General features: G+C 49.9%; 1 protein-coding gene across 10 annotated transcripts in view; it reads right to left on the reverse strand.

The window, feature by feature from the left end:
- Nucleotides 1-27,648, reverse strand: part of SPTAN1 (spectrin alpha, non-erythrocytic 1) — a 61,995-nt gene that overhangs the window by 1,081 nt on the left and 33,266 nt on the right. For 3 of the 10 annotated variants that reach the window (XM_025475349.3, XM_025475351.3, XM_025475347.3), the window contains 32 exons: nucleotides 26,963-27,067; nucleotides 26,509-26,532; nucleotides 25,752-25,787; nucleotides 24,038-24,085; nucleotides 22,987-23,078; nucleotides 22,559-22,703; nucleotides 22,272-22,453; nucleotides 20,182-20,281; nucleotides 19,810-20,007; nucleotides 19,567-19,713; nucleotides 18,328-18,431; nucleotides 18,072-18,234; nucleotides 17,681-17,695; nucleotides 15,920-16,051; nucleotides 15,380-15,517; nucleotides 14,303-14,407; nucleotides 11,896-12,104; nucleotides 11,006-11,126; nucleotides 10,665-10,786; nucleotides 10,156-10,288; nucleotides 8,333-8,431; nucleotides 6,644-6,803; nucleotides 5,959-6,035; nucleotides 5,169-5,378; nucleotides 4,499-4,795; nucleotides 3,981-4,093; nucleotides 3,598-3,615; nucleotides 2,326-2,388; nucleotides 1,089-1,143; nucleotides 492-688; nucleotides 298-351; nucleotides 61-207 (listed from right to left, as the gene is read on the reverse strand). In XM_025475349.3, the coding sequence (XP_025331134.1) occupies nucleotides 61-207; nucleotides 298-351; nucleotides 492-688; nucleotides 1,089-1,143; nucleotides 2,326-2,388; nucleotides 3,598-3,615; nucleotides 3,981-4,093; nucleotides 4,499-4,795; nucleotides 5,169-5,378; nucleotides 5,959-6,035; nucleotides 6,644-6,803; nucleotides 8,333-8,431; nucleotides 10,156-10,288; nucleotides 10,665-10,786; nucleotides 11,006-11,126; nucleotides 11,896-12,104; nucleotides 14,303-14,407; nucleotides 15,380-15,517; nucleotides 15,920-16,051; nucleotides 17,681-17,695; nucleotides 18,072-18,234; nucleotides 18,328-18,431; nucleotides 19,567-19,713; nucleotides 19,810-20,007; nucleotides 20,182-20,281; nucleotides 22,272-22,453; nucleotides 22,559-22,703; nucleotides 22,987-23,078; nucleotides 24,038-24,085; nucleotides 25,752-25,787; nucleotides 26,509-26,532; nucleotides 26,963-27,067 (3,809 nt within the window). The remainder of the gene's footprint in view (nucleotides 1-60; nucleotides 208-297; nucleotides 352-491; nucleotides 689-1,088; nucleotides 1,144-2,325; nucleotides 2,389-3,597; nucleotides 3,616-3,980; nucleotides 4,094-4,498; nucleotides 4,796-5,168; nucleotides 5,379-5,958; nucleotides 6,036-6,643; nucleotides 6,804-8,332; nucleotides 8,432-10,155; nucleotides 10,289-10,664; nucleotides 10,787-11,005; nucleotides 11,127-11,895; nucleotides 12,105-14,302; nucleotides 14,408-15,379; nucleotides 15,518-15,919; nucleotides 16,052-17,680; nucleotides 17,696-18,071; nucleotides 18,235-18,327; nucleotides 18,432-19,566; nucleotides 19,714-19,809; nucleotides 20,008-20,181; nucleotides 20,282-22,271; nucleotides 22,454-22,558; nucleotides 22,704-22,986; nucleotides 23,079-24,037; nucleotides 24,086-25,751; nucleotides 25,788-26,508; nucleotides 26,533-26,962; nucleotides 27,068-27,648) is intronic. The other 7 variants (XM_025475356.3, XM_049115009.1, XM_025475353.3 and 4 more) reach the window with 5 other exon arrangements.

Raw genomic sequence — 27,648 nt, forward strand, 5'->3', positions numbered from 1 at the left:
AGGAGAATGCGGGAGGAGCTGGAGGCAGAGCCACTTCTACTACCCTCCCCTCTAGCTCACCTGTTTGGATCCACGGTGTCTAGGATTGCCTCGAACTCGGGGTCAGGCTCCCCTTCCTCCACCATGGGCAGGTCATAACCCAGGGAGCGCAGGCAGGACTTGAACTCCTGGTGGTTCAGCCGGCCTGACTTGTCCTTGTCGAAGTGTCTGCCGCACAAATGGAGGGCTGCTCAGCAGGGGCCCCGGGGCTGAGCCTGCTGAGTCCCCTGCCCTTTGGCCTGGGGAGGCCATACTCACTTGAACATCATGCTGAATTCTTTGAGGGCCTCCTCCGTCACTCCTGTTGTGTTCCTAAAAGAACAGGCAGGAGTCAACAGGTGGCTCATTCTGTTCCATCCCAGGAAAGTGACTGCCAGACCCTGGGGGGACCCGGGGTCAGGCAGCTGAGACCTCCTCCTCCATAGCCCGTGTTGCTTGACTGGGGCAGGTACCTGGCCTGGATCTGCTGCTCCAGGTTGTGCTGCATGCGCATGCCCAGCTGGTCGAGCTGGTCCCACTGTTGGGCCAGGCCCACGGTGCTGTGCTCTGTATACTTGTTATCCAGGATCAGGGCCTCCTCCATGGCAGCCCCCAGGTCCTCAATCTTCTTGAGCTGACTTCTCATGGCTCGAATCTCCTGGTGCTTGCGCTACAGATGGGGGAGCAAGGATGTAGGTGACAGGGACTCTTACCTCGGACAGCAGGCCCCAGAGCCTGTTTGAGAGGCCCTCCCAGCCTGTGGGGCTGTGTGGGATGGCGTGAGGTCAAATCCAACAGCCTCCATCACAAACCAGGGGCAGACTGCCAGGAAAACTTACACTAAACCAAAGGATCCTCTGTTTGCAAGTAAGACTGGGTAGCAATTGTCTGAGACAAAAGACCTTCTTTAAGATGATGGGGTCCTGTGCTGCTTTATGCTAAGGAGAAAAGGATACCTACCCAGCCTACTTCCTGCCTATCCTTAAACCAGTTAAACCAGGCAGGCCTGCTGAGGATGCTAGGATGGAGGGCCTCAAGCACACCCGGCAGGGAGCTGTAGGGGCACTTACTTTGGTAGCCTCAAGCTGGGATTCCAGGGTCCCGGATTCTTCCACCATGCAGGACCTAAACACAAGAGGACAGTGAGGCAAGAGGGCCTGGTCATGAGCTCAAAATCAACCATCCCCAGATAACCGTGACTTTTTATTTTTTAATTTACCAGGAAGCTATCTTTTCCGAAGTGGCCCTGGGAGCAAGGGAGGGCAGGTAGTATTTCTCCTGCTCCACAGACAGGACACTACTGCCCCAGGTGGTGTGCCACCTGTCCAAAGGCCCAACTGGGGGGCCAGGGCCAAGTCCCACACAGCCTCTCCCGGGCTAGGATCCTTTCTCATGTGGCTCCTTAGGCCCAAGCTACACCCTGAAAGGTGCCTGAGGAACCGAGCTGAGGTTCCTCCATGGGCCTGACAGCATGCCCGCCTGCTGCAGCCACTGGGGAGAAAGCTGCTCTGTACAACTCTGCCACCTGGACACCTTAGGGAGGAGAGGCTGACAAATGGAGAGCCAACCCCCAGAAAATTCCTGGAGTCTCCTGCAGGTTCCTGAGGAGGGAAGTCACATTCTAGGGTGGGACAGCCGTGGAGGAGATGCAGTCAGATGACCCCTCAGACAAAAAGCCGGGATGCTAAGAGATTATGACCAGATTTGGGTTTTGAAAGTGTTTCTACTGCCCAAAGAAGGGAGGTGACTGCAGTTAGGCCCCAGTTTCAGGCTCCATGAGACAGACAGGCCCAAGGCTCCCAGGGCCAAGTTCTGAAGAGCAGGGATGCCCCAGGGAGCCATCTTCCCAACGTTACAGTGTGACATCACAGAAGGCCACCAGTGAACGAAGACAACAAACAAGTTGGGGTTACGTGCAGGGATGAGTCACACTGTGCGCATGTCTTGGGATTTTGGCCCAGCCTCCCCTGCACCCACATGGGCCCCTGCCTACCCCTGCAGCACCCTTCGAGCCAGGGCTAGCTATGAAATGTCCCCAAGTTCAAAGTGCTCGAGCAAGGCAAGGCACCAGCTTCCTCCTACCCCAGCAGATCAGACTCACAGTCACGCCATGTCCCCCCGGGAAAAGCCACACCCCTAGGACCCGGGGGCAGGAGGCTGGGTGCTGGTGCAGTGGGAGGAGGACACACCCCTCCTTCCCAAGCGGCCGAGGGCGGTGGGTTAGTCAGAAAGCGGAGCCGCCTGGGGAAGTCAAGAGTGCATTGGTAAAACCACAGTGAGATAAGAGAGAAATAAGAGGAGAAAAACCTTCCAGACAGATCATCCCCAACTTCATACTGATAGACACGAATGACCCGACGATACGCTATGCTAGTCAAAGAAAAGAAACCAAATGAATACACCGAAGGCACGGGCAGGCAAGAGCAGACCGAGACAGACACGCGCCACAAGGCCCAAGCTGGCAGTGCACAGGCGGGGCAACCTGGCGCCCAGGCAGAGGGACCTGGTGGGGCTGGGCCGCCGGCCACAGGGACGACAGGCGGCCTGGGGGCAGCTCACACTGGGACCAAGCAAGACGGGACGGGGCTAGGGAGGAGCCATGTGGGAAGGGGAGCATGGCACCCACGGAGACAAGACCAGATGGGCAGACACAGCCATGGGGCTGGGGAGGGGAGCGGAGGCCAGGTGGCTAATGAACTCAAGCTAGAAACTGCGACCCCCCTCAATCCCACCCCCTCTGCCTTCAGCACAGGTGGTGGCGGCAGCAGGTACCTGCTTCTCCCAGTACCGCACTCGGACACCCCAGCTACTGTCTGCAGAACCCCGGGAGCACTGGTCTAAGGCACTGGGGTCGCCCTTTCCCAACCATGGCTTTACATGGGCCTGGCAGAGGCCAAAGACTCTAGGAGAGGCCGCTCCCAGGACTGGACTGGGCAGGGCCGCCCTGCTTCTCCTGGGCTCCTCCAAAGCCTCATCTCTCCATCACTCAAGACCCCAGGCAGTGCTGCCTTCTATTAGGGCAAATGATGCTCTTCCCCTTCCCCTGGGAACACTGGGGTGTGGGGACCTGGGTAAAGGGTCATGCACAGCTGGAGACTCACTGCACCAGCTGAATCTCCTCCTTCATGACCATGACCTCCTAGGAGCTAAGTATGGTCCCACTGGACACACGGGGGAAAAGGCAGAAGAGAAGTCCAGAGAAATCCCAACGGCTGAACAAGCATGGGGATTCTCAGAGGCTTTGGACTCCAGCCCTGGCCCTCTGGCTTGGTCACAGTCCCTACCTGAGAGAACCCATTGAATCTGAATAGGCAGGTGGGAGTGGCTCCCCTCCCCAGACCATAGGCTGTCAAGGACCGTGTGCTGTGTGCTGTGGGGCAAGGCACGCACTCCTCATAGGGGGGACAGGGACAGAGGTGGGGCAAGAGAGGGACAGGGGAGGTGTGCAGCCCGCCTGGGGCAGGAAGGTCCATCCTGGGATCCTCTGCAAGCCAGACCATAGAGGGACCGAGGGCAGGGGACAAGCACACGAGACACCACCACACCACGAGCCCGGAGAAACAAGAAGACAATATTAACCCATCGAGGAGATATGTTCTGTGCAGATGGGATCCAAGCAGCCGCAAGACAAGGTGGTGTCCAGACAGCAGCAGTCAGGAGGTGGGGGACAGAGAGAGACACGAGAAAAAAGAAAAACAAAACAAAGAAATCAGTACCCACGCTGAATCCCACTCTGCTCCGTGTGTCACCGAGATGCTGAACACGGATCGCCGGCCACACCCAGTCCCCACCCAATCCAGGACACCTAGCACCCTCCACCTTCGGGAAAAGTACTTTTGAGAACTATGCCCACCCTCCAGGGCAACCCAGACCAGGGTGCGCCCTAACCCTTCTTTCCCTCTTGCAAGTGTGCCCGCCAGTTTCCTGCAGGGCGCCCCACCCCCTGGAGCCACAGTGGACACCTGGTTTCCTGTATCCACTGGTGGAAGGCGTTAGCGTGCTGGGCGAACTCCTGGCGTAGCTTGTCATTCTCCTCCTGTCGCCGCTGCTCCTTTTGCAGCTCCAGCTCCCGCTCCTAGGGCCCAGAGGAGGCAAGGCTGTGTCACTAGGACCTGTCCTTCCCAGATGGACGTGGGAGGGGGACAGTCTGCCATTGGGATGACGGACCAGTGGCCCTATGATGTCAGTTTCTGGAAGCTAAGCGTGACCAGAAACCACCGCTTTGTGGGGCAGGGAGGACCGGGTGTTGATGTCAACCCAGAGGAGGAGCCTGAGAGACCCTCACCTCAGGGAGCTCAGAACCCTGTTTCCCAGCTGCTCACAACCGGCCCCCCGAGAACTCTGGTGAGAGGTGATAGAAAGTGAGTGATGGATAGTTCTGTGTAGGCTGCCAGCCGGCACCCGCTGTCACTTCTGGAAGAGACACTGCACCCCCTGCAGCCCCGCTGGCCCCGAGCTCCCAACAGACAGCCCCGGGCACCTTGATGATCTTCTGCAGGTTCCTCCACGTCTCCTCCAGGGCCTCCATGGTGAACCAGGTGTAGGGGTTAGAGGCCACACGGAAGCTCTTGATCTGGCGGTCCAGCTCAGCCAGCTGGCTGAAGTCGGCCTGGGCAGAGCTGAGGGATGAGCGGAAGGCGTCGTGGGCCTCACGCAGAGCTCTGATCTCCTCCAGGGAGTTGCAACGCACAGGATCAGTCAGATCCTCTTCGGCGTTTTCAAACCAGCTGTTGAAGGCCGATGCCTTTTTGGCGAAGGTCAGGAAGAGGTCTTCCACCTGAAAGCAGAGCAGCCTGAGTTAGCGCAGCCGCCAGTGCTGGAGGCCCGGGGGTGGGGGTGGACAAAGGATGGGAAAGGCAGGGGTAGTTTCTGGGGCATCTGGGTCAAGACGGGGTGCTCCCAACTCCACTTCTCAAAAGGCCTTTCTTCCCTCGTGACCCTTTCTTTCCCCTTGCTATAGATGAGCTCATCTGTCCTGGGTGCTTCGGAATGGCAGCCTCTCGGAGGAAAGGGGCCCTCTGCTGCTTGGTTCAGGCTGACCCCTGCCCCGTGCAGAACCTCCCTGCAGTTGGCCAGGGCGCACAGACAGGAGTTGGGTTTGCTGGCCCTGCACAGCGGGCTGGGTGAGCTCTTGCAGGGCCCACCCTTACCTTGCGGAAGTGACTCTGTGCCTCCAGCAGCTTCTTCTTGCGGGTGGCCGAGTTGGCCAGAAGCTGGCTCCATCTCTTCATGAGAGAGGCGTGCCGGGCTTCAATGGCCTTTGACTGAATGTGCTTGGCGGCCAGCAGCTGATCTTTGAGGGCAGTGATGTTGGCAATGCCCTCCTGCTGGAAGGCCTGTAGACCAGCGTCAAAAGTTTCCTGGAACAAAGAGCAGTACACTCATCTGTAGGGTCTCCAGGGAAGGTAGAACTCACCCTTTCTGGGAGCCACAGCTTGATGGCACCAGAGTCTGTTCAACCAGCTGCCCAAGCCAGACAGCCCAGAGTCCCTTCTCCTGACATCCTCCCGCCCCCTGCCCACCACAGACTGAGGTACGGGGCTCCCTACACATGCACACTCTCCCTACTGCCTCTCCCTAGAATGAACTCCTGCCTCCCACCCCCTGACCACCTGCAGTTAGCCCTTCACGATCTAGCTTAGATGCATCTTCTCTGGAAAGACCTTCCCCATCAACCACTGCTTGCTGGAATCCAAGTCAGACAGCTCTGGGTGTTAAGTCCACAGCACATTCTGCTGCACTCCACCCTCTGAGCACCTATCAGGCTGTAGCACTGGAAGGCTAAGCACAGGCTTAGTCTGGAAGCTGAGGACCAGAACTATCTTTCTCACTGCTGAGTCCTTAGGGCCTTTCTCAATGAAAGATGCCAACCACCGTTCGTCTACCAGGAGGTGCTATTTGCATACATTGTAGTCAATCAACAAAGAGACCACAACTGACCTGTTTGGTGAGGAGAGTCTGCACGGAGGACAGGTCTCGGCCATAATCGTCTGTCTTCAGGCTGTTTTCCTTCTCACCTAGGAAACCATGCAGGGGAAGCAAATCAGCCTTCTTGACACAGTGACGTGAATTAAGAAGATAAAAACCGAGGCATGCTACCACCTGGTTGATGTTTACATCCCGGGATCCCTAAGAGTGGGCTCTGACCCCCCCTAGCTGGCTCCTTTCTCCCTGCAGCCCAGGCCCCGCTTCCAGCTCATCCTAGACATGCTTCAACTACCACTTATGTAACAGCAATCACCAGGGTCACAGGGTGAAATCAGAGTCCAGCTCCACCCCCCTTGGGAGCTGGATTGTCCTGGACCTGGGCTTCTGGGCAGCGGCACCACTGGGGGTCTGCTGCTGTGCCATTTTGTTTGTGCTATGATGCTTATTACTTCTCCCAGGTATTAATGGTTTTTGTTTTGTTGACACTGGTGCCGGCCCAGTGCCGAGCACAATGGGGGCCCCTGTTCTTGGTCACAGGGACACAGCCTCTTGTTCTGAAATGCCCGCATTAGATCCATCTCTTCTCTGTAGAAGAAAACCAACTGCTTAGGAAACAGACGAGCTATGGCTCTGGAACAGTCTTCCTGGCCTGGGGAGGCAGAGAGACTGGGGCCTGGCTGGGTGGGGCAGCACTCACCGATCCAGGATTCCACTACATCAGCCTTCCAGTTGAACTGAAGGAAGGCCGAGTTCTCCTCAAGCTTGGCCTTCCTCTGGGCAGCAGCTTTCTCCAAGTCTGACACTTTGCCATTCAAGCCCTTCATCTTTGAAGAGATGTTCTCCTCGTGGTGATTGTTCTAGGCCACAAAGAGAAGGCACACTCTGGTCAGCCCCACCTCCTGCCATTCTAGCTAATCCAAGGCCTGCCTGCCTGGGAAGGTTCTCCAGTGCTAAAAGGCGGGCCCTGCACCCCCCACCCGCTGCCAGGGGGGTGGAGAACAGGTGGAGAACAGGGAGTAAAAGCCTTGAAAGGATGAGTGCCAACAGTTTCACTGACGGGAATGGATCCTAAGGAAGTAACAAGGAACGAGCAGGGATATCATGATGTGCTCATTAATACGTCTGATTGCAAAAAAAAAGAAAAGAAAACACATAGCTAAGACTTAATAAATAAAATGCTACGCATTCAAACAATGGCTCCTACATATAAGCAATAAAAACAGTTCAGAAAAAGTGGACCTGAAAATTCTTAAGCCCCAAACACTTGGATTTTGTCTCAACATAACTATATTTGAAAATACACACAAGTCAGCTTAGAATTCAGAGAGTACTAGAGGAAACAGACTGTTCCTGAAGGTAAAGCACTGGGCTCTCTGCTGGAAGGTGCAGAATATTCACAGACTGGTCACCGCACACGTGGAAAAGACAGAGACCGCGAGGCAGGGCTGTGTGTGCGTAGCGGTCATACACAGGCCTCATCTCTTCCTGTATGAGGTCTGGACTGGAAATTAGCTTCATGTTATCTTATCTGCCCATAAGGGCAGGGGGAAAAGCTCTCTAGTGAACATGAACTGGAACATACTGTTACCTGTTATGACCAACTCTCTGGTCTTGAAACCATGCTTATTAGAGCAAATCCTGTGACGAGAATCTTATCTACTAGTTATGTTTGCAACAGAAAATTATAATGGTTAAAATTTGCTTGTTCTGCGGTACTGAATATTTGTCACTGCACCTAAGTGATCAGCGGTGACTAACTTGGGGCCAAGGGCAGCACCATGTTTAGTCTGGAATGCCAACGTGCCAGTGACTTGACTTCATTGCTGGGGAGAAAGCCCCAAGACCCCTCCCCATCTGCTTTCTTGGTCAGGGGCCGTTTGAACAAAACGAACCTTGTGATATTATGACATTCATTTCCAGAACATCCTGGACAGCAGCCAGGCTTTGTTGAGCAATGTAAATTTGCGGAACAGAATCTATCCTGTGTAGGGGTGGCTCTACATGCAGAGTAGGGAAGGTTAGGCATGAAAGCCTTACTAGGGATCGATCCTTCTGGTGGTATTTTAAATTTTTCCTGTATTTTCAACTACCGTTGAGAGCTTATACTACCTGAGAAAGAAATTAAGACAACAGTTTTGTGGGGTTTCGCTGAAGAACAAGCTGGGATGCTTCCCTGCCTAAGGCAGAAAATTTAAGTGCTGCAAAGTAACTTTGTTGACTGGCTTTAGAAAGGGGGAGGCATCCAATTAATCACAATCTTTCTCTTCTTCAGAAATCTGGGAGTGGAACTGCTCCTGGTCTCCATGCAAATCTTTCTTGGGTGACTATTCCAGGAAGATGAATGCCAGCATGGGATGGGAGCACCCTACCAGCAGGCCAGGCTTACCTTCTTGATGAGGTCTTGTCCATTACTGCAGACGTCGTTCACACGATCCTTGTGCACAGTGAAGTCTGTCTCAAAAGCTTCATGTTTCTTCAGTAAGCCCTGGAGTGGAAGCAGAGAGGCCAGCAGCTGAGAGCCTGCATGTGCTGGCCAGTCAGGCAGCAGGGACAGAGGGCATTTAGGCTGTAAGGTGCCAGCCTTCAGACGCGCCCCAGTCTAGGCAGGGGCTATGACCATAGGGGCCAAAGTAGGTAAGTTATGACAAAGGTGGTAAAACCTGGATGCAGCAAGAGTAACTGGCAGGGGCCTGAGCTTGAGAAGGGCCGTCCAGGAAGAAGTTCTGAAGGTGCTAAGCTCTCACTAATCAACCACTACAGTGCCCTGCTTCCCTCTCTAGGAGACCATACAGAAAACACCAAGCAAGCTTAAGACAAAGCCTAGCAGGTTTCCCCTGAGTACAGCTTCCAGGGGACCTTCCTAGTGGTCCTCTCCTCAGTACAGGAAGGCCCAGAAAGGCTTCCGTGTGGGCTTCCCAGGAAAGGGATCATGCAGAGGAGGGGAAATCTCTCCATCTAAGCCACATGAAGCACTTCAACCAGCCGAACAGGACACCCACTCCAAGAACATGGCTCAGAGGCTACCCAGACTCTTGGGAATGCAGACTCTGTCTCCACAGCTGTTGGCCCAGATTTGGGAATATTTGACCACAAGGTGTGGCTCCTCCCAGCAACAGGGGAGGCTGTTCATCCAGCTGGTGGCCCCTGGCTGCTTGCAATCACTCCAACAGAATGCAGTGCGGACCATGTGGTGTGACATCTGAGGATAGGCCTCGAAGCTTCTGCTTCTGCCATTTTGAATGCTGCCTATGGAAGATGGGCAAGGCTGCTGGAGGCAGGAGGAGGGGAATAGAGTTGTGCTGTGACATCAGTGTGGTTCCCTTGGTCTGCTACTCTGCCTTGGCTCAGCAGGGCAAGTGGCCCCGCTCAAAAGCAGCACAGCCTCGAGGAATAAGACACCTGCTGCTGGAAGGGTCGTCAAGTAACCACAACTACCCTGTGTACTTAGGGCACGAGCTGAGGTGTGTCCCCCAAAATGACATCCTAACCCCTGCCACCTAACAAATGTGGAAGACACAAATATAATCAACTTAAGATGTTCAGATGAGGTCACTGGGGTGGGATCTAATCCAGGATGATATGTATCTTTCTAAGAGGGAACTCTAGGGATCCCTGGGTGGCGCAGCGGTTTGGCCCTGCCTTTGGCCCAGGGCGCGATCCTGGAGACCCGGGATCAAATCCCACATCAGGCTCCCGGTGCATGGAGCCTGCTTCTCCCTCTGCCTGTGTCTCTGCCTCTCTCTATCATAAATAAATACAAAAAAAAAATTAAGAGGGAACTCTGGACACAGACTCGCCCGGAGAAAAAGTCGCAGGCAGACACACCCAGAGGCAAGAGCCATGAAGAGCAGAGGCAGAGACCACAATGATGCCGCCACAAGCCAAGGAATGCCAGGGAGAAGCTGGACAAGTCAGGAATGAGCCTTCCCTAGAAGTTTCAGAGAGCGAGGCCCTGCCTGTACCTTGATTACAGACTTGCAGCCTCCAGAACCAAAGGGCAGTAATTCCTGTTGTGGTACCTCCCACCCCCTACCCCCAGCGGAAGGTACATGGTGGCAGCAGCCCCTGGGCCCCAGGGCTGCCGGCTGCACCATGTTTGGCCAGAGGGGCACCGTCTCTGGCGTGAGATCTGGAAGACTGTGACCAACCAGGGAGACCGAGGCTGCCAGCTGGTAAACTAAGCAGCGGGGCTGTGCCAGTTTCTCTGACCTGGATAGCGGCAAGCGTGTCTCCATAATCCTCACTGGCTACCAGGGTCATCTTCTCATTAATCCAGGCTTCTTCTTCTTCCACATTGGCTACAAACTGCTGATACTCCAAGGACTCCTCTAGCCGCTGACCCCTAATTATAGGAGACAGGAAAAAAACAAACCAAAAGACCATTAATATTGTCAAACTTTAATTCCGATAGCTAACATGTGCTTAAAAATACTCCTGACAAGTATGGAAGTGATTGGTTCCATTGAGCCTTCTCTGTAATATGAAGCAGAGACAATGTTGTTCACACATGAAATTCCAGAACCATCTTCTGGGTTCAGATCCACATAACCGGACCAGCCTAGCATGGGCCTGTCAGGGTGGCTCTGAAGCAAGCCAACTGTGGTCCCTGCACACCCAGAAAAAGGGCCCAGGAGGCGACAGGAGGGCCTGGAAGCTGAGCCTGGCCACTCGTGCTACATCCACAAGCAGGACAAGTGCTCCCTCCCCTGGCCAGTCACCGAGCTGCCGCCAGCTGCTTCAGCTCCTTCCAGTGCTCCACGAACTGGGCCAGACGCTGCTGAATCTCCTCCTTGCCAATGGTATTGTCATCAGACAGCTTCTTCCCAGTGTCCAGGACACCCTGACAGGCAAGAAGGATTAGATTAACAGCTATCACCTGCTTCTAGAGGTGTCCAGGAAAAGGCCTCAGCACGGAACCCACAACTTCTTCTGGGTTTAGAACGAGGGATCATAGACACTGCAACTCACAGTGGAATGAATGAGAGCAAAGGGTTTCTCTGTATGTCATGTGGGCCCATTGGGTGCCCACTGCCCTCTCAGCTGGGAGAGACCCCCTCACCTGGATCGCTGGCTCATGGGCAGCCAGTTCCGCCTCCAGCCGCTTGTGTTTCTTCCTCAGGTTCTGAACTCCTGTAAGGTCTCGGCCATAGTCCTCTGAGCTCACCAGCAACTTTTTCTCCCTGGACAACACAGACAGACACCCTGCACCCCTGTGCTTTCGACTGGACAGGTTTGGTCAAGAGTTGCGATGTCTCCAGACCCCATGACATCCTGCACCTACATCTACCAATCACTCCACAAAAATCCTTGTCAGTCTTCTGGAAAAGAAAAGCCTTTATTTCCCAGGGTATGCTGAAAAACGAGGAGGCGCTAGTGGTGTTGCCCTACCAACCCTACTTTACCAAATGTGCAGGCATCACACGTAAAAACACATAAAGATACAGAGAGAATTTTTTACGGAAGTGAGGAATAAGAGACAGGACTTTGTCCTTAAAAATGGGGTGTTTACAAAATGCTATGACAACTCTGACTGCAATGGAAGGGACGAAAAACAACTCTTCTTCCCTTGAGGACTGATCCTGCCTAGGACACCAGGCTATCTTTTCTAGATGGGCACTCGCTTATCTCCCTGGGGATCCCAGGGCAGGGTCTAGACAAAGTCTAGCTCCATCGTCATGTACTGCTACCATGTGGAGGCCATCGATGGCCCTATCACTGCAGACTCAGGCATCAGAGGAAGCCAAGGTGTCCCATGGTGAGCATGTGGCAGAGCAGGGACCCAGCCCAGCAGGTTCTGCTACACTTCCCTGTCTTGGAGAGAGCGAAACCTCACAGCCAAGCAGCCAGGGGCTCTGGACTCCCACTCAGCCTGTGGCTGCCAGTGCCTGCCATCAGAGGTTCAACAGGCATCCCAGAGGACCCAGAATGCAGAGCCCCAAGGATACATACTTGATCCAGGACTCCTCATCATCCATGTCCCGGAAGAACTGGTGTAGGCGATGGGATTCATTCAGCCTGGCTCGCCGGGAGGCCGCCATGTTCTTGATCTTCTGGAAACGACCATTGATGGTGTCCCGCTTATCCTTCACTTGGGAGGTGTCGAAGGCACTGCTGGTCATCAGGCTGTCTGCTTGGCTATTCAGGTCCTTCAGGCGATCCTGGGGCAGCAGGGGACACAACAGGAGGGATGAGAAACCTGGGTCTTCCCTGAGTATCTGCTTGCAAATATGAACTTTGAATTCTTCACTGACAGGTTGAATCTGCAAAGTGCTGATGTTCTCTCAAAGTGTAATATGTGGATCCCTGGAGTTCTGAGAGATCAAAATTATTTTTGTCATGACACATAGATCTTGTCTGCCTTTTTCATTGTGTGGGACATCTGCCCGTGGTACAACATCTGTGGTGGGGGTGCTGATGCCATAGTTCAAGACAGTGGCACATCATGCCAGCAGGAATCTGATTAATTCACTGGCACCCACCCTCTGTAAAAATGCTCTTTTGCTTAAGGACATCCTTATAGGGGATCCCTGGGTGGTGCAGTGGTTTGGCGCCTGCCTTTGGCCCAGGGCACGATCCTGGAGACCCGGGATCGAATCCCACGTCGGGCTCCCGGTGCATGGAGCCTGCTTCTCCCTCTGCCTGTGTCTCTGCCCCTCTCTCTCTCTCTCTTTCTCTCTCTCTCTCTCTCTCTCTGTGACTATCATAAATAAATAAAAATTTAAAAAAAAGGATATCCTTATAAAAGCAGAAGTTGTTAATTTTATTGAATATCCATCCTAAAGCACATGTTGACGTTAATACCCTGTGTGGCAAAATGGGAGATGCACAAAGCACTTCTGCTGCATACTCAAGTTCAGGGACAGTCCCGAGAAGCCTGTGTCATGAGCTGAACTCACCGCTTTTTCACAGGCTGTCCTCACTGAGAGAATAATGAGAAGACAAACTATGGTCATTCAAACTCCAATGTCTGACAATGACTTGCTCAGAATGAATAAAGTGAACCTGTCGCTTTCAGGAAGATAGTCTGTTGCTACTGGTAAAACATGAACTTTCAAGCAAAAAAAAAAAAAAAAAAAAAAAAAAAATTCAGATTTCTGGAAGGAACTGCGTTTTCCATGGGGGTGACAGCTGCTCAGCTCAGTTTATGAAGATTTTCCTGTTGAGACTGGCTGTGATGTGGGAGCTCACACGTAACAAAGGGTGCTAATGTTTAGAAGTCCCACATAATTCAATGTTTTCCAAATGATTTTGTAACATCATGCGTGGGGGGAAAAAAAATCCATGTCTAAGATGGACCAGTAGATTTTAATATTAAATGGTAAGAAAACTGGTAGAGTCTCAGAGTTCACTTTGCAACTAACCTTTAAGCAACTACCATGCACTGAGTCTGGTGTCAGAGTATCCACGATTATCTGAATGAAAATACTGCTCCCTTCTCTAACTCCCTGTGGGAGGCTGGGTTTTCATCACATCTGACACACTCCCACAGCCCAAATTCCGAAGCAGCTATGAGAATCCAGCTGTATTTTATTAAGCTAGATGTTAAAGAAATTTGCAAAATACAGCCAATGCCACTCTTACTATGTATTGTTTTGGTTTTGAAAAAATATAGCTATTGTTCATAAAAAGTGCTACTTTTGTTCATTTATAATGGGCTTACTATTATACTTTCAGTAAATACAATTTTTCAGTTTTATTCTTAATTTTTCATTTGAAATAATTACAGACTCACAAGAAGTTGTAAAAATAGTCCAGCTCCTGTGTGCCCTTCATCCAGCCTCTCCCCACCATAGCAGCTTGCATAGCAGACCAGGACATGGCCATTAGTGCATCTACAGACCTTACACAGAATTCACCAAATTCATGCACATCCATCCAGGTCTGCGTGGGTGTATGTAGTTCCACACAATTTTCCCCTACGTGTGGTTCACATAACCCAAATCAAGACACATTGTTCTGCGAGTACAAAGGGACTTGTCTATCCCTTCTTGGCTGCACCCTGCCCCACCACCCAGCCCTGTGCCTGACTCCTGGCTACCACTGTTCTGTTCTCCATGTCTATCATTTTGTCATTTTGAGAATGACAAAAAGTCTTTGAGATTGTCTTTTAAAAATTTAACTTTTAAAATGTGATTTTTAAATAATGGGAAATACTGATAGATGAAACCCACATAAACAAACTCCTTCAGGGACCTTCAATAATAGCACAGGTTATAAAATGGCCCCGAGGCCACTATGTTTGAGAACGTGGCTGGAAGGGTGGGACACCACGCTCCTTCCCCAAATGCAGCAGGTTCCCTTGAGGAGTCAAGCACAGTTGTGTTCCAAGCAGGGCCTGGCCACCCCCTCTGATCACCTCGTGGGCAGATATGTCCGCCTCTAGCAGTTGATGTTTCTTCAGCAAGTTGTTCACAGAAGCCAGGTCTTTGCCGTAGTCCTCAGATGCCAGAAGGGCCTCCACCTGGCAGTGAAACAGGAAAGGGAGAAGGTCATCATGTGGAGCATAGAGTATACGATGCACATTTGGTATTCTGGAAAATCCAGGAGGCCTGGTTGTTGGGCCGGGTCTTTGGCTAGCTGCAAACTTGTCAATCACAGTGACTCAGCCTGGATCAGCCCACGTGGCCTGAGCTCTCCTCCTTTCCTGTCAATCACATGCAGACTTAAAACAACTCAAGGCAGGTCCCAGCACCTTCACGGAGGTACAAACTGCACAGCAATCTGGCTCTGAGGAACCCCCAAGGAAAGAATTGGCAGCAGGGGCAAAGATTAACACATAAAGATGTTCAGTGCAGATGTGCCATGAAAAAGCTGGGATGGGAACACCTGAATGTCCAACAACATGGGAATGGTTAAATCATGGCATGACTACGATGAACTTACGCAGCTATTCAAAGGTTTAGGAAGAATTAGGATAATACGCCCAATACAGACTAATGAAAAATTACATTCTGAGCTCAGCTCTATAAAAATACGGCTACACTACTGTTGATGGAAATATGTGTAGGCTGGAGAGAAATATTAATAGTAGTCTCTAAAAATTTGTTTCTTTATGCTTTCTGTACTCCTGAATTTTCTACTAAATCTACTAAATATGGTTTCTTGACTTAACTGCTGTTTTGGTTTCTATCTGGGCATAGACTCATTAGAGCTGCCTGCCACACGGACCCTATCATCGTTTCCTATTTGCTTTCCCCATGGAGAGGAGGAAGCTACAGTCTAATCCCCATCTGTATGCTCTCTTCTCAAAACATCCATTCCCTCTACAAATAGACCTCTTACAGCATTAGACTCCTCTGCGGAAAGGAAGATTTCTGTGAAAAGGGGCATCAGGGGTGCCCTGATTTTTTTCATGGTTTGGGGCTTGCTGACTGTCCTGTTATCCCGAAGGACCAGAAATCCTCTGATGGTGGGAAGGAAAACCTGCCATTACCTCAGAAAGCCAGAAGTCAAAGTCCTTGATTCCAGTGTTGAAGTTCTGCTGCTTGTTGGCTTCTTTTAGTTTCTGGCTCTTTTCGGCTGACTTTTGCACCAGGAACTGCCACTGGTCAGCTAAGGCAGCCAGCCGGGCCTGGGGAAGAGAAGAGGGTGATCAGACATGGTGAAATCCATGAAGAGCCCCTTCTCCTAAAGCCAGATGATTCATGGTGAGAGCAAAAAGCCTCATGGGAATGGTTCTCACCAATACTCCCCATCTGTAATGTAAGCAGAAGTCTCCTAATCTGCTTAGGTTTTTTAAAAGTTTTATTCATTAACTTGACAGAGAGTAAGAAAGCACAAACGGGAAAGGGCAGAGAAAGAGGGAGAAGCAGACTCCCCACTGAGCAGGGAGCCCGATGCGGAGCTCAATCCTGGGCCCCCAGGATCAGGACCTGAGCTGAAGGCAAACACTTAACCCACTGACCACCCAGATGTCCCAATCTGCTTACATCCTTATGGCCGTATGTCAAAGTCGTCATTACATTGACCATACCTTGACAGCATCCTCACTGCCAGCACAGGCCCCACGCTCGATGAGGGAGTTGCCCGTGTCGATGACCCCGCGGATCCGGTCAGCATTGGCATGCAGTTCCGCCTCAAAGGCCTGGTGCTTCTGGTGTTTGCTCTAAAATTCCAAAAGATGACCTTTCAAAACCAGGTCCTGTGAGGTTTCCTCTTTTTAGGAATGAGGGACTCTCAGAAGGAAGGGTAAGTGATGGGAAACTCAAAGAACAGGGACAAGTGTCAACACTGCTCATAGAAGGAAGTCACAGAGTTTATGACGTATTTTAGGGATTGGTCCGCTGGGAGAATGAAGATAGACTGGCTCAGGAGCAGGTGAACGGAGTCAATTCTTCAATCGGCAGGACTAGCTACTTGGGAGTGGAGCCCAAGAATTACGTACTTTTTACTATTCTACGGTAAATGCCAGCCCCCAAGTGCAGTGTTTAACCTACTGGGACATCAATTTCTATCCACGACCTTCTCCCCCATGGACAGAAGATCTAACAGATACGACCCATCTGGCTCGCTCATCATAGGAGGCCTAGATCGATCACTGCAGCTGCAAGCTGACCCTCTGTGGTGGGAGGAGACTTTACGGCTATCACAGACCTTGGCTTTGGCCACCTTCTCATTTAGTATCGGTCGTTAATCAAAACTCATGGATACTGTCAAAATCCAAGCTTAACTGCAGGTAGGAAATTATTTTTGCTAGGAAAAGACAGGCCTGCGAGATTGACAGGCTCCTGACACTAGGGCTGAAGGGGATTTTAAGAAACCACAAAGAAACAGGAGATACGGGAAACGCTACAAGACATGGTGCAAGGACACAGATATGGCATAATTCTGGGTGAGAAAGGCAGGGTTTTGGGGGAAAGTATTATTTGGTGGAGAAAGAACTAAAAGGAAAAAAAAAAAAAAAAAGAAAAACCAGTATGGTTGGGGAAGGATTCTGCATCAAATGTTTCATTTCAGGGGCAGCAGCTGTCAAAGGATGGAGCCGCTCGGCTTGAGGAGTGTGATGCTCACATCGAGAGTCCTCCTTCTGGGCTCCCCCCACTGGAGCCCAAGACAGGTCTCAAATACCCAAGTATCCTGAGCTAAGTCCAATTCCCCTCTTCTGTTTCTTGCTCTGATCACTCTTTGGTTCAAACCCCACCTATTCTGTTTCTTTATTTCTTCCATCTGTGAGCTACATTCTTACTGAGAAGTCCCCTTGACTCCCCCTGGAGTAACGACATCCTTTTTCCTTAACCCTGGTTCCCGTCAGATTTGGAACAGATCGTCTGCTTCTCGGAGGCAACTTAACTGTCCCTCTCCAGGGACCATCATCTCTGGATTGGGCACTCTGGGTGCATCATAAAACTCTCACGCCACACTAGACCCCTCCGTCCTCAGCCACCAGGAACTGTGAGCGCAAGTCCACACAGAAAAAGCCGACTGTTTCCATTTTTTAAAAGAAGCGCCTCTGGAAAGACAGCAATTAACTACAGCCCCCAAATCAAACATGGTACAGAACTTGCCTAAGTGACACATGGGGAAAGGGGAAGGGGCGCAGGGCTGCAGGCTAATTACGACAGAGAAAGCCAAATCCCACAGGGACACTTGAATGGAGTGTGATGGGTCATTAGAAATGAGAAGCGTGGATGAGGAGACACGAGCTGACCGCATGTGGCCACAACAAGATCTATGCGAAGAACACAAACACTGGAGTGCATTTAACTAAAACTCTTTAAAAAAATTAGAAACTTACCAGCAGCTTGGAAAGCTACAAAAATAAATTAAAATAACAAGAGTTCAGTACACTGAGGTGAATGCACATATCAGCTATTAAACAGCAGCTCACTCTTCCCCTGGGAAGCTCAGCATATGGGGAGAGCTAATAGAGGGGGCTCTAGACTTTTCAGGGCAGACGTGGCTTCCACGAAGACCAGTGAGAAAAGTACTTTCTCATGTCTGATCATTTAGTGGTACTTTTCCACAAGCTCAGCTTCTTATAATAATTTTCACCGGCTTCAGCATGGACACAAGGAAACGGTTTTCTACTAGGTAGAGCCCCCTTTAAAGATGCCTTCTTTACCGAATCCTACCCCATAACCGAGGCCGCCTCAGAGATGAGCAGCCAGCCACTCAGTTCAGCTCACCTGGATGTTGGTGGGGTCTTTGTACGACTCATCACTCGCAGTCTGTAATTTCTCACTGATCCAAGCCTCGATCTCATCCACGTCCCGGCTGAACTGCTGGAGGGTTTGTGATTCTCCCAGCTTCGATCTCTTCTCAATCATCTGAGCTTTTAGGCGTCGCCACCTGAGAAAGTGCAGCCAAACCTGAACGTGACCCTCCCTGAGAACAAGACGGGCTGGGCTCCCACTTGGGGCCATGAGCACACGCAGCACCCACCTGTCCAAAACCTCATTGCGCCGACTGCAGATGTCACCCTTGGCATAGTGGCCGGCAGCAATAAGTTGGTCAGCAAAGGACTGCAAGGCGGCAATCTTCTCCTCCTGTTGGCAAACAGAGGCGAGGGGCCAAGGTGGGCAGGTCAGCCCAGCCTTGCCCAGACCACAGGTCTTGTGAAGAGAGTGGTTATTCTGGGTGCCTGGGACCTAGCTGGTGGTGGGATCAGAATACACTGACACTTTAGAAGGGGGAGAGCAGAAGGCCAGAAGAAAGCTTGATTTCGACCACTGAGAGTAGAGTTTAACTCAAGAAGACTCCAGGTCACACTGGGGACAGGGGCTATGACACCAGGAGTTATCATACACAAAATCAAGCTGAATGGGAAAAAGGGGTTAGATTTTCTCTTTTCTTTTTTTAAAGATTTCATTTATTTATTCATGAGACACACAGAGAGGCAGAAACTCAGGCAGAGGGAGAAGCAGGCTTCATGCAGGGAGCACAATGTGGGACTCGATCCCGGAACTCCAGGATCACCCCCTGAGCCAAAGGCAGACACTCAACCACTGAGCCACCCAGGTGTCCCGAAGATTAGATTTTCAACAAAATGGGTTATAAATCAAAAAGGTTCCCATCTTCCTAAGTTGTTGGTGTTTATGCACTCTTTTTTTTTTTTTTTTAAGATTTTATTTATTCATGAGAGACACAGAGAAAGAGGCAGAGATACAGGCAGAGGGAGAAGCAGGCTCCATGCAGGGAGCTTGATGTGGGACTCAATCCCTGGACTCTAGGATCATGCCCTGGGCTGAAGGCAGGCGCTAAACTGCTGAGCCACCCAGGGATCCTTGCACTGTCTTTTCTTATCAACATGTTTACGTTCTTGCTTTGACCATAATTTTTTGCCATGTGGCATCTCCATTATTAAAACTCAGAAGTATCAGAACCTAGAATATTTAAAAAGTGTTCATATCCATATCATTTTCCCTAGTCCGCACAGGTACTTGATATGGGGGTGAAGGTGGCCGTTCTTCCTTTGCATGGTCAATGTCAAGTATTTTCATTTTAGGGAGCAGTGAAAGCTCCCTGAGTGAAGTCAGTGACTAGTTTTTATTCTCATTTCTGAGATAGAAAGGAGAAGCAAAAAAAAAAAAAAAAAAAAAAAAAGAAAGGAGAAGCAGCCCAGAGAGTGTACCACCCATCTGGACCAATGTACATGGAGACCTGATGGCAAAAGGGCCTCACCTGGACATTGATCGCTTTGTCAAAATCCTCGTGTTTTTTGATCAGAGCCTCCACGCTGTCCAGTGAGTCTCCTTTGTCCTCAGTATTCAGAAAGGCCTCCCGGGCGGCCATCCAGTTCTCAGCTTGTTCACAGTCCCGATGAAACAGCTAGAGAGAGGGAGGCAGGTGGGAATATGGGGCCACTGGCCATGACACTCATCAGAAAGCCTGTGGCAAATGGGAAGCGACATCCTCCACACATACCTGCAGTTCAAGGCACTGATCCAACATCATCCTACGCTGGGCCCAGGCCTTCTCCAGACCCGCACGCTCCCGATCTAGAATATCTAGTTTCTCTTTGACCTCTGGGCTGGCGTAGTGCCCATGAGCCAGCAGCTGCTGCCCAAACTGCTCAAAGGCCTGGAAAGTGCCAGCCCTGGCATCGATTTCTGTCCGGTGCTCCTGCCAAGAGGAGGGAAGGGGTTAGGTAACTGGCACTAAATGCCCACTGTCATGTCAACCACTGACTTGCAGCGAAGGGTGGTGCTGGCCGCAGCGGGATGGTGATGGGGGATGAGGTCTTCCCAGCACAGCAGTGCAACTCCCCTTCTGCTGCTCAGCGGGCAGTCTACCCACCTGGTGCCGTTCCAGCAAAGCTTCTGCTCCGGTGACATCCTTGGCTAACTCGTCTGAGGACACCAACCCTCGTATTCCATTGATCCAAGACATGAGGTCCCTGGCAACCAGACCCACAAAGGAATAGTTATTACATTTCCTGGCAAGTAGGCTTTCTGTCCAGGAAAAGAGAACTGCACAGTTCTGGTCTCAAAAGATGATTTGGAGTCAGCTAGCTAATCTACAGGGTCAATTAGTTAATCCATTAACTAGTTAATCTACTGAATGGTTAGCTAGTTATAATCTACATCCCTGGGCAAAATATTTTAAAGTGTCTTGTTCATCTTAAATGTTCCTTTTCTTTTTTAAAGATTTTATTTATTTTTTCATGACAGACACACAGAGAGGGGGAGAAAGAGAGGCAGAGACACAGGCAGAGGGAGAAGGAGGCTCCATGCAGGGAGCCTGATGCAGGACTTGATCCCGGGTCTCCAGGATCAGGCCCTGGGCTGAAGGCGGCGCTAAACCGCTGAGCCACCCGGGCTGCCCGCGTCTTGTTCATCTTATTGAGAGGTTAAGAAAATTAAAAACAACAAAAACCAAACGTTCCTCAGAAGACAACGAACTAGGTTTGTAACTAAGGTCTTCTGACCCTACAGAACAGTAGTTTCTAACACAAACAACCGTGGTTAAGTTTTCCAGAACTTCAGATGAAATCACTCTTCCCTGTGCCTGCAGCTGTCCCAGGCCTCTGTATGCGCTGACCCCAGCCTCTTACTGACGTCTGCACATAAGGGTATAAAAATCAGTGTGTAAGGTCGCAGGCCCTATGCTGCTTTTGATAAAATATACCCGGAACAGGCAAATCCAGAGACCGAAGGCAGACTTGATGAGGAGAGGGGAATGGGCAGTGACTTCACATGGGTTGCAGGGTGTTTTTCTGTGGTGGTGAAAAGTTACACAACTACCACCTTTCTGCAATTAACACTGCAAACGTTCTAATTACAGATGAATTACATACTTTAAATTACGTAACGATTATGTTATTTGACCTTCACCTCAAAAAACGAAAACAAAAACAAAAGAACAAAACCCCACGAAAAACTCCTACTAGAGGCCTGGGAAGGTGAAGCACATCACTTGCCTAGTCTTATCCTACAGAGGAAATGCCAGGATCTCCCCCGCCCCCCGCCCCTCCTCTCTCTCTCTCACACACACACACACACACACACACACACACACACACACACACGTGGATCCTTTGTTAGCACAAAAGTGTGCTGCAAAGAAACACTGTCCTGAATGGGTGCCCTGGGTACCAAGTTCTAAATCACCCACTAGTGAAGTGCTATGCAGCCTTAAAAAAAAGACTGAGGTCCCAGGTCATGGGACATTCCGCCAGAAACCTGGCCTGGGCTGTTGAAAACTGTCAATGCTGTAAAAGACAATACACAGAGGATGGAGTGGTACTGTTCTATATATTAAGGAGACAACGTTACTTCTGCAATAGGAATTCTTTTTTTTTTTTTTTTTTTTTTTGTTGTTGCAATAGGAATTCTTAATTGGATCCTGGACCAAAAACCTGGGCTACTGAACACAATCTTAAGACAACTGGAAGAAACTCAATGGGAGCTGGATATAATACTGTTGCGTTGGTCTTGGATGTGAGGGTGGAGGACAGAAATGCCTGGCACAAGGAGGCACAGGCCCAAGTATTTAGGTAGAGGACCAACTATCTGCAACAGACTGACAGGTGGGTTAGCAACAAAGAAGTGTATCCTTGGAGGTAAAGCCAACTGGTGACTGCGGGTGAAGGTTGTCACTGTATTCATGGTTTCATCCTATTTTTCTACAGCAATGAAATGTCTCTAACTACAGTAAGTTTGTGAAAGAGACTAAGGTGCAGCTCTAATGAGTGAGAGATATGCCTAAGGAAGAAACTGAATGCCATCTGGCAGGAAACGGGGGAGATGATGGACACATGCACGCCCATCCATGGACAGGGAAGAGCAGATTTATTTTTGACTAGCTGACATTTGGTAGCTGGGGATTTCACAGTGGCCATCGGTAATGGATGTGAACGACCATGCAAAGGCCTCTGGGTTTCATACCGGAAATCACTAAGGAAGCGTTGCAGGTCGTGGGAATCACCCAGCTTGGCCTTGCGCTGGTCTGCGCGCTTCCCCAGGCTGCTCCACGCCTGGTCCAACTCCGTGCACTTTTCCTGCAGGTCCTCGGCCGACTCCGGGTGGGACTGGATCAGGCGCTCGGCTGTTTCCCCCAGGGAGTTGACCTACAGGAGCAAGGCGGCGAGACAGCGAGTAAGGGAGCTGTGCTCTGCCAAGTGGAAGATTCTCTGCCCCAGGGCCAAAACGCCGATGGCACTATCACCTCTCACCTTGTCACCAAGAGCCGCGAGGTCCCTCTCAAAGCCCTCGTGCTTGCGCTGCAGAGCTTGTACGCTGGCCAGATCGTGGCCATAGTTGTCTGTGTTTAGGGCCTGATTCTTCTCCTCAATCCACTCTTTGGTTTCATCGGCATCTCTGAAGGGAGACACATAGGCGGTTAGCGACTGCTGAGCACAGCTACCCTGAACATAGGGTAAGCACAACAAAAATATTTAGCTGGCACTTGTACATTTGTCAGTGGCTACTACTAAAAGCTCCAACAAGTAAAAGAACACACATTCACTCACTCTTTACTGAGCAATCTACCCCATGACAGATATGGTCCCGGCTGCCAGAGCACAAATATCAACCAGATCTGAGTCAGCAAATCTAGGGACTGCCAAGGTCACCCCCTCTCCAGCCCCGTGCTCCTCCTTACCTGTGGAACCTCTGTACTTCATGGGCGCTGCCCAAGAGCTGGCTCCGCTCCTCGGCCAGCTGCTGCAGGGACCGCCAACGCTCGTTCAGCTCCTGCAGGAAGACAGCAGTCAGCTGGGCCGCATCCCTCTTCCACCACACCCATGCCAGACTCCCAACAAGGGGCAAAGGACCAAAGGGCTGGTGCTCAGCTTGCAAGGAAAGACTGGAGAGCACAATTTCCTGTCTCCAGCCTTTCCAGCTGAACAAATTAGTACAGACACTACAGCAGAGATCCAGAAGATAAGAACCTCGCCAAAGTTAGCCACATCTGATGGTGTGAACGCTCCATGAATACCTACCTGGAATCACCTCGGATGCTGCAGACACATGCAACCGACCTATCCTCACTCTCAACTCCTAGCTTGGTGCCCTCCACAGGGCAACTGCTTCGTAAATAACTACTATGTGGAGGTGTCTGACTTTGGCTCAGGTCCAGATCTCAGGGTCCTGGGACTGGCCAGGGTCGGACTCTCTGCTCAGTAGGGAGTCTGACTTTCCTTCTTCCTCTCTCTCTCTCCCGTGCTGGGTCTCTCAAATAAATGGATAAAATCTTAAACCAAAACAAAACAAAATAACTACCAGGTGGAAAAATCCCAGAGTCTACTACCCCAGAGCCCTGAGCCCAGCTGCACCCAAGACCATGGTAGGCCAAGCAGGGCCTGGTGCTCAAGGAGACAAAATGCCATGGGGACCAGAAAGAAGCCAAACCTCTCCTGTAAGGAGGCAAGAGAGGCATTCCCTGTCTTCTGGACCTTACACTTTGTGCAGCTCCCGATCCCACTAGAACTAAAGGGAAGGCTAACTTTACTGCTAAGACTTGCTGAGTTCCTGACCAGGAAAGCCAACCTCTCACCACCCTTCTACAAGAGTAGAGCTGACATTTTCCCCAGGATACCATTGGCCCCAGGAGAGTGACAAGTGCAACAGCTCATGTGACTACTCAGGACAAGAGCTCGGCTATAGAGTCAGGAGAAGGAAAACCGTGAGGGAAACTGGCCACAGTTTCTTACCTTGATGGAATTAAAGGTGGCCACGGTATGAACCATCAGACGAGCAGACTATGTAGGGGAGGGAAGCAGAAGAGCAACACTAATCAAGTGTCTGCCAATTAAAAGACAATTCTGAGAAGCAAGTGCCATTCATTTGGTCCCAATTGTCAACCAAAATTATCTTAGAGGGACACTGTCAAAATTCTGAGCAGAGCCACGAATAAAAGATCAACCACCAGGGGAAAGGCGAGAAACACCCAAGTGTACAATTTAATTAAGTTCACTCGGTGAAGAGTCAAGAGAGAGTAGTGACAACCACAATTAAAACAGCGGGCTGTGGGGAGCACCCGGCTGGTTTCATTGGTGAAGCACATGACTCTTGATCTCAGGGTTATATGTTCGAGCCCCATGTTGGGTGTAGAGATTACTTAAAAATAAAATCTTAAACCCCACCACCCCAAACCCAGCTGGCTGGACACTAAATATTAGTGTCTTCTTCCTATTCATACTATAGAACAGTCCAGAAAATACTCAATTTAACAAATGCTGGCAGCTGAGACTGTTTGAACAAAAATACCAGGAACTTATCTCTTTTTTAGCTACCAGCCTGCTCTTCTCTTTAACAGTGTCCCCCTTGAACTAAGGGCAACAGCCTCACCAGATGAGGGGGAAAATAAACCGACACAAAGACCAGTGAATTAGCTTTCTTCTCATCAATGCACAAATCAGACATCTCTTGGGATTGCAGAGCCTGTTCAGTTTTATCCAAAAGAAACCCCACATTGCAATACCTGTAAATCTTCAAATATGTTAGAAAAAGCAAGGGTCCTGCTGAGATGCAGGGAAATCAGGCTCATCAGATGCTCCTGTGACACGCCCAAGTGACATTTTCTACCGGTATGGGTGCGTACAGGGTTCAAAAACCAAACCCAATCTATATACTTATTAATTTCGTGACACTGGCATTTATGAAGCCATTTGAAATACACTTCTAAAAAGACATTTGTTACCAGAAAAACTCCACCAGGAGGTTAGAGAAGTAAGGATGTTGCCCACTCAAGCCACCAATGATCATAAGTTGCCATATAAGACCAATTAAGATTGAGAAGAAGGGAGAAAGCTGAATCAAGGGGAAAAGGCATGCTCCCCCCAATGAGAAGCCTCTTTAATGAGCAGAATAATGAGGGCCAAGGAAGGGTGAGGCCAGAAGCAAAGGACTCTAGTCAAGCACCCTCCCTGTGTCTGTCTGGAATAGTGTCTGCTGTAGTAGGTACATTTCTTTTTGTTCCTCTTTCTATATCTCTCTGCATGATCTGGTATCTTTGAGGAAACATTTCTTAGGCCACTGGGGAAGTGTCTAGGCAGAGGTCATTTTCTTCCTGTTCTATCCTCCGGGACTGCAATTCCATGGGTGGACCACACCTAACTACACAAGGCCACCTGTGCAAGGTTCATTCTGGCAGTGACGTGGGTATCATGCCATCTAATCAAACTCATTCTCAGCATTTGCATGTGAACACCTTACTTCTCTATATTAAGAATCATATTTTAACATGTGACAGAGTCAAAGAATGTAATGCCAGGGTCAAAGAAAGAAACCAGCCCAAACAACTCCAGAAATGACCAAAGACTCCCAACAAGCCTCTACAGTCAGAACAGACACATCAGAAAAACACATGAAATATTTCTATTCCTGAAAATCTTTGGAAACAGTAATTGGCAAAGGAGTTCCTACCTTCCAAGGGGATGCAGTCTTGGAATCCGTGTCATCCTATTCAAAGGAAGAGGCAGAGATTAGGGAGCTGTGCAGTTCAAAACAACACAGCCCCCGCCCCACCCTCTCCTGTCCAAGGCTGCATCCCCAGAGCCATCCATCAGAGTGGCATCCCCTCTGGAATCCATATCTGCTGGCTCAGAGCACACCACAAGGCCACCTGAGGGAAATGAAGCCAACGATCAGGACAGGAAAACTCTAGTTTATGGAGTGGACAAAAAATGAAGAGAATGAGGAAATTTGGTAAGAAAATCACCAATTTTTGTCTCTGTTCTACTCATAGGATTCTTGGAAAAGGATAATAAAACAAACAGCTGTGGAGGGCAGCTCCGGTGGCGCAGTGGTTTAGCGCCGCCTGCAGCCCAGGGGGTGATCCTGGAGACCCTTGATCGAGTCCCACGTCAAGCTCTCCGTATGATGCCTGTTTCTCCCTCTGTCTGTGTCTCTGCCCCTCTCTCTCTGTCTCTATGAATAAATACAATTAAAAAAAAAAAAAAACCAGCCGTGGAAAAAGTTCTAGAAAACAGAAGAGAGGACACCTTTTTTTTTTTTTTTTAATCTTTTGGAGAATGGCAAATAGAAACCAATTTCTGCTAATTCTTTTCCACAGGTTTTTTTTATATCTCAAGGTTTGGGAAGAGAAATCCTTAATAGGCTCGTGACTTATATTTTTCCCAACACCTACTTCTCCTCACATTCAAGTTCCGCACAGACTTACCCTGGGCATCATGCCATACACCTCCTATGAGGAGAGAGGGAACAAGTTTCATTATTAGAACCACTCAAAGTGACACTCATTAGTGTCAAACCCAGAGACAGAATTACAAAAAGAGAGACCACGGGCCAGGAGAACTTTTCAAGAGTCTAACAGACCAAGTGTTTATATGAAAAACCTTTTATTTATTTAAGAAACGGGTGAGTTTACTATTAATTAAGGGCCATATAAACAGTAACTAACTTTCACAATATTAAATGGACATATGGAGAAGACAGGAGCTTCTTTCCCCTGATATAGGAAGGTAAACAAAATGGAGATGGAGAGGACTTGACCACACCCAGCCCCCACCCCCAACCCCATGCTACAGGACATGGCATATTGGGCTAGCAAGGACACAGGAAGGAACCAAGTTCCTTTCTGCCACACAGCTTCAGTGTAAAATCCAGATACTCGCCTGCTGCTGTACTGCCTGCACCTCCTCAGCCATCAGACCTTCAGACTCCAGGTCTTCAGCCACCTTGTTAATGTCTTTCAGCCGTGACTCATTGGCCTTCAGATCCTTTAAAGCAAAGCCCATAATAACTAAGACTCCAAGAATAATTCAAAGAAGGTGGGCAAACAGATGCTTTGAACCAATAAATCCTGTCCAACAGGTATCCTATGAACTAGTTTATCTATTCCTCAGCAGTCACCTAAATCAAGAACTCCTGACTGTCACTATCAAGGAAGTAAAAAAAATAACAGGGCATTGGAGTCAGTCTGTCCCAAACTTGCTTAATTAACAACAGTTCATAAACCATTACTCTGTTGGAATGAAAATTTGCTTTCATCTTTCTTTGGAGAAAGGTTTTTAAAATTCTGAAATTCTAATGCCAGCCCCTGTGGAAGAAATAGCCCACCACCCATATTAACGGTTATAAACCTCTTAAAGTAGGAATGATAAACAAGATGTGGTTTATGCATGCAATGGAATTCTATTCGGCCATAAAACGTCATGGAGTCCTGAAAACCACCAGGGTAAGAATGAACTGGGAATAATGTTATGTTCCATGAAAGCAGTCAGTGGTAAAAAGTTACATTAATATAGGATTCCGTTTATATGAAATGTCCAGAATACATTAGTCCAGGACAAAAGCCGAT

The sequence above is a fragment of the Canis lupus genome, chromosome 9 (genome assembly GCF_003254725.2).
Source record: "Canis lupus dingo isolate Sandy chromosome 9, ASM325472v2, whole genome shotgun sequence".
Taxonomy (NCBI): domain Eukaryota; kingdom Metazoa; phylum Chordata; class Mammalia; order Carnivora; family Canidae; genus Canis; species Canis lupus.